This window comes from Etheostoma cragini, chromosome 4, assembly GCF_013103735.1.
Source record: "Etheostoma cragini isolate CJK2018 chromosome 4, CSU_Ecrag_1.0, whole genome shotgun sequence".
NCBI lineage: Eukaryota > Metazoa > Chordata > Actinopteri > Perciformes > Percidae > Etheostoma > Etheostoma cragini.
In genome coordinates, this window is record NC_048410.1 from 13,845,487 (window position 1) to 13,860,116 (window position 14,630).

At 40.5% G+C, this 14,630-nt stretch overlaps 1 protein-coding gene across 5 annotated transcripts in view; it reads left to right on the forward strand.

Annotated features, from left to right (window-relative positions):
- dip2bb (disco-interacting protein 2 homolog Bb) overlaps positions 1–14,630 on the forward strand; it is a 46,438-nt gene that overhangs the window by 8,389 nt on the left and 23,419 nt on the right. For all 5 annotated transcript variants that reach the window (XM_034870580.1, XM_034870579.1, XM_034870582.1 and 2 more), the window contains exon 2: positions 14,403–14,474. In XM_034870580.1, coding sequence (XP_034726471.1) covers positions 14,403–14,474 — 72 coding nt within the window. The remainder of the gene's footprint in view (positions 1–14,402; positions 14,475–14,630) is intronic.

Genomic DNA, 14,630 nt, shown 5'->3' on the forward strand with positions numbered 1-14,630 from the left:
AGACACTTACATCATAGGAAAGTTTTCCAGGAGAACTTTGCACCACCATCTCCGTATTTGGACACTGAATCTACAGGCTATCATCCACACGCGAGTCAGTGGCACTAGCATCTGCACTGGTCGCGCTAGCCGCGCTAGTCCTGGGGGGGCAGAGACAAAGATGTGCTAGGTGTTGGGGATCTGAGCTCTCCTTCATCTCCTGGTTGCAGATGAGTCAGAGACCGTCCATGCACACAACAACTGTGACATTGTCCTTCAATGGAAATAATTTCCACACTTTCAGATTACTTGGAGCAAGCATAGACAGTTAAAGAAGGGAGCAAGTCATCAAATCCGAACCTCAGCCTGCTCAATTTGTGCAGAAACATTAAAATAGACATAACCAGCTTTTTAAATTGTTTTTGAAAACTAAACAACTATAAAAGTCACACTTACTTCCATTATTTATTGATTAAAAAGGGCTGTCCGAAGCGTGGGTGCATACCGCTAAATTCACTCTGATATTGCGATGAAATGGCAGGGTCAAATGCTGGAGAATGGTCGGGTTAAACGTTGAGGGGCGGGGTTAAACGTTTAACCCCGCCCCTCAACGTGTCTGCGGGTCTGCAGTCAGGGGCTTCTCATAGCATCAGCTCTTAGTGGGCGAAGCCTATACGAATAGAACTACTGACCGTCAAGGCTGTACCTCAAGTCGCTAGCATGGCTAAAACCATGGTGTGAAACTCGGATGTATTGACACCACTATCGATACATTTCAAATGACACACAGCCCTATTCATAACCTGTGATTCACGCCATCTGCACAGTCCCTGTCAATGACTGTGACCACTGTCACATATTCAGTAAGGTCAACAGCTCTGCACAGATTGCACAGCTAGCCTACATGTAGGCATTTTCTGTATTCCTCAATTTGATTGCTGTCTCGCTCTCTGCTGCCCAGGCTGATAAGTGGATGTGTGGATATTCTTGTGACTAACATCCATCCTGCCGTCAGCCTGTTATGCCGATGCTGCTGCTTCTGTTGAGAGGCAGGTTTTCATCTCTGCAGCCTGTTCCATACTATAGGAGAGGGAGGGAAATGAGAGATTACAGTCCTGCATGTGTCTCTCAATCTAGGTCACAGAGCATCAGGGGGCAACACGCCTGGCTCATTTAGCCTGTGAGTCACTCTGGGCCAGGACTGCTGCTGGGGATCTCTCTCTCTTCCACCCTGACACCACCGCTGCCTTCGCTCTATCTGTCAGGCTATGAAATACAAGGCTATGAAATACAACATGGCATTAGTCTAAATTTCAATACATTTCAGCTTTACAACCTCGTCTTTGGCACTCAGATTTCTAGCAAACTTTTTTCCAAGAGGAGTAAGCGTTGGATTAATATACAGTTAGTGCACTAGTGTAGTATTTATGGAAGCTAGATGATGTATGTGGGATCTAGAGCTTAAACAATTAGTCGATCAACAGAAAATCAATTTCGAAAATAATTTGATACATCTGTTGTCATTTTCTGTGACTGTTATTGTCACTCTTCATTTGAACCCCAACCAGCCGGTTAGACACCGCCTACCAAGAGCCTGGGTCTGTCCCAGGTTTCTTCTTAAAAGGGAGTTTTTCCTCGCCAATGTTGCTTTCTCCAAAGGAAAACACTAGAACTGTTGGGTCCTTGTAAATTATGGAGTGTGTATGGAGACCCACTCTATCTGTAAAGTGTCTCGAGATAACTCTTTATATGAATTGATATTATAAATAAAATCGAATTGGAATAAAACAAAAAAATAAATTGAATAGTAAAAATACCAAACATTTGCCATTTGAGGATTTGATGCTTTTATTTATCATTAATTATAGGAAAAACAATGAATTGAGAAAATAGTTGGCAGATAAATTGATAATGAAAATAATTGTTAGTTGCAGCCTTAGTGGGAAATTAACTACAGTGCCGATAACAAAGGAACATGTCATCCAGTAAAAAGATTTGGCCCACTGATGCCAACTGCGTTTCTGAAAGTTTTAGTGTAGGTCTATTACACAGAGGAATAAACTGGATACACAGACATTCTGGATACTTGTTAGTAGCATCAGATCATTGCTGGTTTTCAGATATTCATGGGATTTTTTTGACAATAAAAAATAACAATATTACCAAATGTATCCTTAAGGGCTGATGGGCTCTGGCTGTGTATGTGCACATATGTGTGGCCATGCTTATGTAAGCAGTTATTCATGCATGTGTTTGCACCCACATTGACAGGGACAGGAAGCATGCTGATTTAGCCAATCTATTGAGAAGCTCATTAACTGTTGCAGAGGAGCTGGTCTCCGATCAGTTCTTCAGTCCACAGGCATGGTTTTACACCACAAAAAAGGGGACTCTTCTGTAGGGCCGGGTGTCGTTAAAAAATTTACGATAGTGGTACCGTGACTTCAATACCGGTTGCTGAATTATACTTTTTTTGACACCAGTTTTTCTAAAAGAAAGAAAAATAAATAACATTACGGTACAAACCTCTTTTCATTATTTTACTTAACACTGGGACGCACACTGCAGTCAAGCCTCTCAAAATACAACAACACACACGTGAGCCCCGTGTCTGTGGGTAAAGTAAAGTTTCGATACTCAATACAATGGAGGCAATTCGGTTGGTGCCTAACAGTATTGAAGTTCAATACCCAACCCTGCTCCTCTGCTACCCATGTCAAACAGTATCAACACCAGGACGCAATTGTTCTCTTCTTATATTTTTGGATATTAATTGGTAGTATAATATGTGAGTCTAATTTCCCCATGCACACAAACACTGGGGATGCATTGAAGCCTTGTATACAAAAAAGACTAAATAATTTAGATGAGACTCAAGCGCACACCTCCGCACAGACACGCACTGTCAGCCGGGTAGCTGAACCATCTCACCTTCAAGTCAACAGTTAACTGTGTGTGGACTCTCAATCTCTTCTTTCTTTAAAGATGTCCTTTACTAAACCTTCTGGTATTCAAATAAACCTTCCTCTGATGTATTTGTTCTTTTACATCTGTAGCTTGTAGATAAAAGAAAGGAATAAGTAGTGGTCAGGTCACTGTGCTGTTCACTGAATTATTTATTATTTAAAAAAATGCCAAATGGAAGTAGCTGCAGCCAGACTGCCTGTAGCATGTGCTTCTGACTCTGCACCAGTGAGTCCTCTACCATTTCATCAAAGTTTCTCTCTATCTTACAGGCTAACAGACGTGTGTGTGTGTGTGTGTGTGTGTGTGTGTGTGTGTGTGTGTGTGTGTAAAAAAAATACATTGGCTAATAAATATTTGGTTGCCAAGTTAAATCTTTTCATCAATGAAAATGTCAAGCAAATTAAGGGTGTGCCTTTTTATATTTTGTATCATAAGTTAAATTATTTGGTGTTTTAGATTGCTGGTCGACATAAAAGATGAGGGGCATCTTCCTCAATTGTCTGATTTGATTACTTAAATAAATGACTGGCATATTTGTCAGTAATAATTATATAATGTCGCAGCCCTAATCAAAAGTTCCCATAGGCCAAGTGGACGTCTTCATATATTAAGTTAACAATGAGAAAAGAAGTGAATTCTCACATTTGAGAAGCTAAAACCAGTGAAAGTTTAGCATTTACTTGATAAAAACTTTATTGATTTGTTGTTGATTAATTAACTGTAAATTGACTGACAAACAGCCTTTGTTTTGTAGATGTAATATAATCTCACTCTTTGTTTCTTAGTTGCGTCCTATTGCATTCTATGTGGCCGCCCTCATCATATGGTGCTGTCCTGTATCATCACCATGGTTTTACATCTCATGTTCCCTCATGCAGCGCCACATGGGTCTGGTTTCTATGGATACGGACCATGTGGTGCCCCCCTGCATACACAAACACTGTCACTTTGTAAATTCTCCATAAACCCTTTCCAGATTAGAACAGTTGTATGTTGGAGCTGCACATACAGTTACACAATTGAATGCGCTAAGCTGTTAAAACCATTAAAGAGGAAACATGAGGTTTCGGCCCTTCAGTCAAAACTCTGTTGCTCAAAGGCTGCTCCCAATGTGGTGGAGAAATGTAGCGGTTTCGGTGCAGACCTCCGTATCCCATACAGCATTAGAATAGCATGCAGGTCGAGGCATCCAGGCAATCCTCATAAAGTCAGAAAATATGTGACTGTGGTATATTTTCCAGGTATCTCAGCTCAGGTAGTCATTCATTTAACTAATAGAAGCCACTGAAGGCATCCATCCTGGTAAGAAAGTTGGACAGCCTGTGATTTTATGAGTTGATGAGGGGGACCCACCCTAACCCGGCCCACCCTATATGACACTTCTGATCTGAAAAAAGAACTGATATTTACTGATAATCCAGTTTTTTTTCCTACTAACTGTAAAAGCTTTACATTCATTTGTGTATATGCATATTCATCCACATATTGTGCCTGTTGCAGTTAGTGGTTGAGGAGGAGGGACTTCCTCTTTAAATGTCACCTCTTGATGTTTCTTCCATTTTTCTCCCTTATGTATTTAGGTGTTTTTTCAAATATAAAAGTTGACTTGACTGCGGAGTCTGAGATAAGCTTTGGTGACAAAGAAAAGGAATAAAAGTCTCTTAAACTTTACAGGCAGCATTTTACACCTTTTTCTCCATCACTTGGTAGTTTTATTTGAATGAACAGAATGATTCTGTGCTTCAGAGACATACATATCACTTGGCTTACATATACACCTACAGAAAAACATGCTCTTGTAGGTGTCATGTTGCCAACAGCTTTGCCACTCTGTGTGTGTGTGTGTGTGTGTGTGTGTGTGGGTGAGTGTGTGTGTGTGTGTTTCAGCCACACCCTCCTCTTTTATTTCATCTGCTGTGCACAAAGAAGAAAAAAACTGAAGAAGATGGGAGGGAGGCACTGCCTGAGTCATTTCTCAGTTAACTGGATGCACTTCTTTGCTGTTATGCGTTGTAACCCCTGTCATTACTTCTACTGGCCCTGAAGGGGTGTGTGTGTTTGTGTGTCTGTGTTTCTGTGTTTCTGTGTGTGTGTGTGTGTGTGTGTGTGTGTGTGTGTTTTGGTTGTCACTCCCTGTTGGAGTTTACGAGTGTGTGGAGTGAAACATGATTCACCTGAGTTGGGCACACCCTGCCTCCTACTCCAGAAGGAGAGAATCACTTGAGAATTGCAGGTGTGTGTGTGTGTTAGGGCTTCAGGCTTTTTTTAAAGCACTTCTTTAACTCACCAATACCTGTAATACCAGTATTATTTCTGAGTCAATATGTACATGTAAATCTTCTCCTTATGAACTATAATGCACGGTGAAAGAATAATAACATTAGATTGAACTTTATTGTCATTCGCTCAAAACGCCATTCAAGTGGCAGGCTTTGTTGTGTTTAATTGCTAACTTGTAGCCAGCAGTAAACACATTTTGTTATATAAGTCCATCTCACATCTGCAGTGTGCATAACTCAAATCTCCACTTGAGTACACATCGGGTAGTGACATCATCCATGGCTGAGGGGAAGAAGCTGCTCCGAAGCTGCTGGTCCTGGAATAAAGAGTCCTGTAGCGCCTGCCAGAGGGCAGGAGGGCAAACAGTGTTTTGCTGGGCTGAGAGGTGTCCCTGGCAATGCTGCACGCCGTTCGTACACACGGTGTGCACCCATAGCCAGTTAAAGAAACGGACAAAGCGACGCCATAATACTTACTATACAAAGACCATTGAAGTCTATTATAGCACTTTTCCGGTAACTATGTCGCATGGTTTTGACACAATCATTAGCCTATTTTAATAAACCTCAGAAAGAGAAAAGAGACGTAGAAGAAGGGACACTGGTGAGCCTTCTCAGTGTTGCACTGCCGCTCCACAGCGCTGTGGAGTAAGGTATCGTCACACCACACATACATAAAGGGAAAGGAGAAAATCCTCTCTGGGTTGTTTTCATTTCTTTAAACCAAACACAATTGTCTTGGGTGGTGCTAAGTTCCGTAAGCAGTGATGGTGGCTCCGCAAAATGGTCTTGGGAAGGAACTTCTTTTAGTGGAACATTTGCACCCCGCTAAACAAAGCGGCAAATGAAATATTAAAAGAAGTTAACTATTCATACAATACATGTGAGCAATTTAAATTAGCTGGATATTTGGTAAAACGTAATTTGCTCTTACCACTGTATCGCCGTGTGTACTTTGTCCACATCAATCCCGCCAAAACATCTCAGTGACATATATAATGGCGTAGACATATTCTTTGTAATTCTTCACAATCATACATTGAATGAACCAAGCAGGCCTGGCTCATTGCAGAATTAAAATTGTGGTCAAACAGCGTGTGGCTTGCAAGCTCGAGATTTGGTGTTTTATTTGTTAATTTTGAGGACGGCAACACACAGAGAGCGGAAGGTAAGGTTAGGGACAAAGCTGAACATCCGGCGAGTGGGTGACCCCCCCGGATGTACTTCCGTTGATCCAGACTAGCCTTCTTGACCAGGGCCCCACTTTAGGAAGGGGGTTTAACCCTGAACTGTGAGGTGATTTATCTTGAGATGGGAAACTGAGTTTTTGGTTCCAGAACAGCTGATTTGGGTTGGTTCAATCAACTCTGAGTGGTTGACTCAGAGTTAAGTGCGTGCACCACCACAATTTTACGGCAGCATGAATGGAGCCATGAGACTTAGATTCACCATGGCAACAACCACAAACAAATTGATTGGCATACTTTACCCCTCTGGACCTGGAACTACTCATTAGTACATACAGCAAGTTTGAATACATATTTTGTTAACAAAAAAAGCAACCCTGCTGCTTCTGCAAAATGGCAAGAATTGGTGTGGGAGAAAATTGCTGCTCCTGTCAATGCGTAAGCTCTAATATAGTGTATTCATTTCATATTTTTACCCCAGGTAACCTATAATATTACGGGTGAAAACTGGAACTCAGATTTGATTAACCTCCCTTTCTAAAAATAAAAAACAATTTTTTGCTAAACAACAGTGGGCACAACTGAAGCTACATGTGCAAAACAGATGAACAGTTCACATCAGCTGAAAAACACATTCCAAGCAACACAACTCTTAACACATGTCTCAAAACAGGCTCAGTGCAGCAAAACACTATGAACAATCCTCATCTAGATAATACACACCGGCACACAGAACACACTGAGAGTAAAAACTCTAGCATCAAACGCCAATACAGAAAATACAAACTTTTCATTTTTACAGTTTGAACAATTTGAGTGACTTCACACTACTCAATAGTTTCTTTAAAGAAAAGCTATAGATTTATGTAATATACCAATTTTTACTTAAGATAAACAAGAAGGAACGAAAATCAGCAGTTTGCTTCAACACAGTATTTTGTCTCTATTAATTAATGGAATTATTGAAAAAAAAAACTAAAGTTACATAACAGTGACAAAGAACAGAGTAACTAACCCTGCCTCTCGCCAGCATCATGCAGCAAGTTTTCTCCATCACATTGGGTGTCTGCATCATCTCTAAATACTAATGATTGTGGTGTTTCCATTGCTTTCACCTCCATTACTTTTTGAAAAACAATAAGAACGCAGTTTTGCTATAGTAAACGTAGTGTTTTTCACATTTTGTTTTACAGTGTATAATTGTTATAATTGTTCGGTGTTTGTATACACCAATCAACGTATATGTTTAATAAAGTTTAAAACAAGACACCTGCTTAGGCTTTCAGCTAAAATTCCAATGAGCAGTGTTTGATAGAAACCAGACTGAAATCTATTCAGTTCTGAATGGGTGTTTAACAGTTGTGACAGCAGTGTGTTAGCATCTTAACAAAGTGCTGTAAATCCACAGTGTTGTGCAGGTTGTGGTTAAGCCATGGCATAAGTGTGTAGAGATTTGAAAACTGTGTTCAAGCAATGAAAAACAAACCAGAGTTTGGTCCACATGAGCTGCTGCTGTGCAGACTGTAGTTAGAGTTTTGTGCATGTGGCTTCAGTTGTGCCCACTGTGGTTTAGCAAAAAAAAACAAAAAACAGCCTAAACATTCAAGCGGGAAGGAAGAACTGGAACAAAAGTGTGACATAAGATGATTTTTCCAACTTTAAAGCTGCCTAAAGGGAGATCAGAGTAAAATGTTGGATGCTTAGTGCATTATTAAAGATTTAATAAGTTTTGAATGTGGTCTATGCTATCACCTTGAAAGTCAGTCACACATTAACCTTGCACGCATGGAGTCCCGTTTCAACATGCACAGTGAACTGTTGGCTCCTCCCCTAAGATTTTTGCTCATTCACAAGCACACAGCAAGTATACACATGCATTGGCACACACCGGACATGCCACATTATGTAGATGATAACATATGATCCAAAGGGTGGCCTCTAGCTTACCCAGTAAGAGTGTTTGTCCCATGTGTTTGTCCCATGTTGGCTGAGTCCGGCAGCGGCCAGTGTTCGAATCCGATCTGTGGCTCTTTGCTGTGTGTTGTCACTCCATCTCTCTCCCATCCATCTCTATCCACTGTAACTACAACAAAGGAAAAAGCCTTAAAAATATGATCCCAAATGTTTGATCCCTTCCAGGCAACGTGTGTGTGTGTGTATACATATCAATACCCCCTCATTAAAATAACACACTTGAGACACTTTAAAGATCTGTCTTGGAGCCTAACGTGGTGTTGTGTGACATCTTATCTTCAATTATTTCACATGTTTGGAACATTTTCGCCGAGCAGGTGTCGACATGTGTTTCAGCTGTTGTCCTGAAAAAGCAACTGAATGAGGGGGAGGAAAAAAGCAGGGAAAGAGAATAGAGGTTGGTAGCTAATTACTATTCAGACGGAGTGCCTTTGGGGTAGAAGGAGAGAGCAGTCTCGCTGCAATTCAAATAATCTGAGGCTAGTGAGTGTGTGGGGCATGGAGAAGGCACAGCTTTGATGTTTCTCTCTGCACACTGGAAAAATCAAACATGCGCTCCGAGTTGAATGAGACTTTTTCACCAATGCATTTGTCAAACCGATACAAAAGAGGAGAACTCTGGCAGCTTTGTGCAAAGTCAGACTTTTGGGCTTGTCACTGAAATGGTTTGATTGTGACCTCCACCCTCAGGCAGACATGACTGGGTTACTGCGAGAAAATGAGTTAACAATGAGTTTTTTACTGATTGGAGGGTTTATAAGGTAGGGAGTTTTGCCCTTTATGTCTCTATACTGTTGGTGTACTGACATGTTTGTATGCATTAAATATATAAAACTGAGTGACAAAAACAAGTGAGGCCCTCAGCTGAGCTGTGCTTTGCCTATAAAGCAGATCTCTCAATGTGTATTTGACTATAAATTGTTAGCAGAAAGGAACAGATTTAAAAAGAAACAGATATTGTAAAGGCTTCTTTAATTTTGCTTATAATCCAGTTGCCATTTTTGCCACATTTTCATTTCCTGTCTGATATTATGCAGCTCTGTTCACCTGTAGTTCACTGATTGGATGCACCCATTTAAATCGCCCATATTATTATTGTATGTTGAGGTTGTACAGGAATAGGTTTACATGGTTTCATTTTCAAAAATCGCACATGCGCAGAAGCTAGGTAAGATTACATCAGCTAGATAACTTTCTCCAACTTTGGTCAGTACAAGGCAGGATTAGCTGGGAGACTTCTTCTAAACGAGAGCACACTTGTGGAATACCTGCAGAACAGGGACATGTAGGCTAAGTTCTTTTGTAGATTATGGTGAATTAGTGTGTGTTGTAGCAGTGTTTTGCCATTGAGAACGAGCTAGCATGCTACAGTTAGCCACCTCATCTCAGCTAGTGACGTAGAAAGCCGTGCAGATTTTGAACAGCTCACCCGAAGACGGGACACATTCAGAACTCGATTGTCGCTCAAAACAACATGGATGTTTGTTTTTTTCCCAAGTGTGTACGCGTGTCAAAGCATAGAGACACAAAATAACACCTCAAATCCCAGAAAATGTTTTTTTTTTCATAATATGGGCACTTTAAAGAGATTTAACTCTTCAGTTCCCACTGCTGGAACCGACTTGGATCTGATGATGCAACCATTAAAAACAGATGGATTTCAAATCATCCAGATGGAAGAGTGATTACATTGAGATTCATTTAATGCCAAGTCAGCCCCTCCCCCATCAACGACTCCACAAACCTAACCCTCCCTACTCTCTCTCCCTGTGTTTCTGCAGAGAAACTGCCTGTTCACATGAACTAAAAATAAATCATGTGACTGAGCGAGGCCAACTGTACCGTTCATGCATTACTTATGGAAGTGTTTGCTTTTTCTCCCTGTTTTCCTAAGAAGAAAAGTCCCTGAGTAGATACTGTGTTGAATTGGCTCTCAGGCAATGTCCTCTAAACATGAGCACTCTCATTTTTGTCAGCTCATTTGTGCATTTTGCTGACATATTGGTGGGTGCTAAAGAACCGTTATGGATGTAAAGATGTTAAAATTAAAGCTTAGTAGACCATTCAGTGAATGTGGCGTTTGACCTGTGTTGTGTCTTTTGTGGAGTTGTATCGAGACGATACAATCAAATGTTATTTTACTATTTCTGTTATCCACAAGTAAATATTCCAAGAAAATTGTGTTAAAAATTACAACAGTTAGCTTTTGTCTTTACATTTTTTTTTTTGACTTGTGTTAAGGCTATTTGTTGGTATATATCTGCCATCTGCTGATATTTCTACAGCACTGAGGATCAAGTAAGGCAACTGACCATCAATCCTATTAAAAATTAAAATGTTCTCAGATCTGGGAATGCAACATTTCTATAAAACAGAGTTCCGACAGGGTAAGAAAAACAAGTGCTAGGACAGTCATGCAGATTTTAAACAATCTCCAATGTTAGCAGAACTTATCTCAAAGAGCAAAAAAGGTGACAAAGAATGATAACCCAACTGTCTGTTGTAAACATCCATCACAGTTTACAGACTGAATTACTGGTAAAAAGTTGGCATATATTGTACAGGGAGATATTATTAGAGACGCAGTGTGCATGTTCAGATTTGATTTTATCTTCATACAAAAGTAGTTTAGATAATCCGGCATCTGTGGAGATTGAAAATCCATTCTTGACGTTGGAAACGGCAGTCGGCAACAATCTCGTAACAAGGTCCATTTAGTAACTGTTCTGTACCTTTTGTCCAAAGCACATTATCTTCCTCTGCAGATAGTTTATCCAGTTGTTAGATAGATAGAGTGTAGATAGATCATATTTAAAAGTTAAGTCTTGAACAAACTGTTAAACTCTTTACAAATGATCTGATTGTGGGACAGCTCATGTTTTCTGGCCAAGTCTACAACCTAGAAAATTAGACTAAAGTTGTAGTAAATCAGTACTATCCTTTTAATATTGTGATATACAGTATATTTAATAATATTGTGATTGATAAACCTATATAACCCAGCTCCCAGGGCTGTGCTGTGTGCACTCGTTCATCGGGTTGAGCGATGTCCCCTAAATTGGCAGTTGACGATGTTTACAGTAAAACACTTTCACTTACCGTAATCCCTCAAATAAAAGCCGGTGCCTGAACCGCAGAAGTTACCCGGCTTTTATTTGAAGTAGGCTTCTATTAGAGGCAGATATTTATTTCTACTTCCATCTGTTTCACAAGTATAATTGTTTTAAATAACCGTTTTAAATGAAAAGCCGTGGTGTTCCAGTGGACAGAGAGTATTCATTTTTTAAGAAACATTTGCAAAAATATCCCCATATACATCAACACCTAGAAGTGTAACAGAGCAATTTGGGTCATATGTACCGGGTATTTATTTCAAATACAGGTACTACATTACTGCTGGTAGATTACGATAAGAGCATACAGTAGTTACACCAGTATCTGATTAACGTTACAGACGGTAGCTAGCTAGCTTCGTTTCTAGCTCTAGGCTAACTCTTTTCCACCCACCTCCGGCTAGCTAGCTGTGCTCTGCTCCTGTCGGCTAATGTCGCCAGCTCATCCTTCTGTTTCTTCCAGTATCGGATCCTCCTGGGGTCAATGTTGAAGTGTCTCACAGCTTTTTCATCCGAGTTTCCCTCCGCAAATTTTAAAACGTTTTATGTTTTGTTTTTAAAAAGTCCGTGCACCAAAATCCGTCACTCTCTGCTGTCACTAAATGAGTGTAGTCTGTAGTAACATGTACAGCCGCACTGACTAAAATACTGGTAGGAAATTAATACTTTACATGAGTACCATAACCTAGAAAAAAAGGATGAATGTATTAATATTAAACTGGTAGACATATACATTACGGTAAACTTAAATGCACATTACATGAAAAGATTTAGGAGATTATCCACACTATTTTTTCCCTGGCCTTTATTTGAGGCCCGCCTTTATTTGTCCGTGTTTACCACGCCCCCGTCTCCTATAAGAGGCCCGGCTTTTAATTGACTATTGGGCTTTATTTGAAGAATTACGGTAACTACAGTGCCGTAAAGTCTATACTCAATCAGATCTCCGTGATCTAAAAACGAACGTTTGCCTTTAACAGAGTGACAGTAACTACCAAAGATACCATCATTACTGAGATTAAACTACATGCTGGGTTATATTTACACTGAATAACACATTCAGTAAACAGAAACATAACTCTTACAGCGCACATGAACAGATGTGCAACAACAGTTCCCACATAGAATAGCACCCTCGTAAATTAGCCTACTGTTGCTAACGTACATTCCTGAATCCTACATTACATCATAATAACACTTACAGCACACACACAGTAATGTCGACAAACTTAGTCCAATGAAGGGAGAAAGGAAAGTGTGATACTGTTCCCCATTAACGCCTTTTCTCTTTCGCTCGAGACCGCTGTGTCCAAAATTACTAGAAGGTAGAGCGAGCTACAACTGACAGGGAGAGAGAGACTGTATGCTGTCAGTCTGCTCAAAGCTAGGTTTTTTTTCACTAATAAGTTGCATATAAGGGTAAAAAAGTAGCTTCAATTTAAGGGGCTCTATCTAGCACAGCGCAAAGCCTAACACATGTGTCTTTGGTAGTTTAAGACCAATCTAATTGTCAATTTCCCGTCCAGTGCCCGCCACTAGGATTAACGTGTGTTTGACAGGGTGGGGGGGCGTGGCATCACCATGGTGGCTCTCTATTTTGATACGGGCCAGCCATCACGACGGACGTCCATCGGCACAACCCTTGTTGTTCACCTGTGTCAGTTTGCCAATAAAATCCTTATCTAATCCTGTCCTTTGTGGTGTAACTGGGAAGAGGCGAGAAAAGTGGCAGACATCTTTAAGCTTTCATCACTGTGTGTCTAAGCAGCATCATTTTTTAATCAGAGCTTAACTGTCCGAGCTCCAGGAGATGAAACAACTGCAAAGGAGTCACAGCTGGTCACAAAATGATCACCTGTCACACAGGCCAATATCACACTGAGTGGAAAGAACCCAGGGATACTACACAAACAGTCTCAGGCTTTTAGTAGTTTTCTGTTTTGAAATTTTTTTTACATAGGACTTTTTCACTTTTACATACTGTAAGTCACTGGGTTATCGGGCCGGACTTAATGATGATGATTGGTGGACACTGAATGAAGTGCAGGCTCTCCAGATGGATTTTTAGTCTGAAAACCTGACGACTTTGCCCACAGAGGAATTTGGCAGAGTAACTACATCGCTTTAGGGCCAGCCGAGAAGCTCAGTGTGGTGGGGTTGAGGAAGAGGCAGATGGGCTGTCGGCAGGAGGGACAGGAGGGACATTTTTCTCTTCTACCACTTGTGAGTGGAGATTCCTCCACTTCTGTCCTCTGGATGCACCGTCACTCACCCGTCGGTTCCTCCTCTGTGCTCTTGGCCTTTTCCCTTTTCATCTGTGTCTCACACCATTCCTGTCCTTTGCTTTTAATGCCTCTCGGTTTTCTTTCTGCATTTCTGAATCATCCCATCTCTTGCCCACGCTTCCGTACTTTTCCAAATTTAGTCCTGCCTTGTTTTCCCCTTTCATGGCATACTCAAGGCTGGAACCGAGCCACCGCTTTTACGCCCTCAGCTATCTCTGGAGATTATTACAACAACTGTGTGCATCCATCTGTATCTCCACCTTCTTGTTACAACATTTTGTTTTACCTGTCTCTCCGCTCTCTGTTGCTCTATCGCCATTGTTGTGTTTGAAGATGTGGTTATAGATCACATTGAGACACATCAGAGAACATAGATATATCAAAAGTGTTCAGGGTATTGGCAAAATGTTGCCCTTACCACAGCACTAGTCATTTATTTAGATGGGTTTTTTATCACAAATATAGAAATATCTGGTATGTAGCGCAATAGAAAAAAAGATGCTGAATGTTAGTGCTGGTGACAATAAATTTAATTTATTTTTATTTCAAATATACGTAACTTGATTCGCCTTATCATGCTCTGTTAGTAAAGTCACATGTTCTATCATCTTCTACAAGGTGACATCACACAGAAGGGCTATGAGAAGAAAAGGACCAAACTCCTGGCTCCATACATCACCCAAACTCTAGGTAAAAACCTTTTTTTTTCCATTCTTTTTTTTTTTTTTTATGGGCAAGCATAACTTTCCCCTCTTTTTTAAATCTTACTTCTGTGGTTATGCACATAAGAAAACACATGCTTTAACTTACAAGAGAAATGTGACATGTGTTTTTTAAATCATTGTA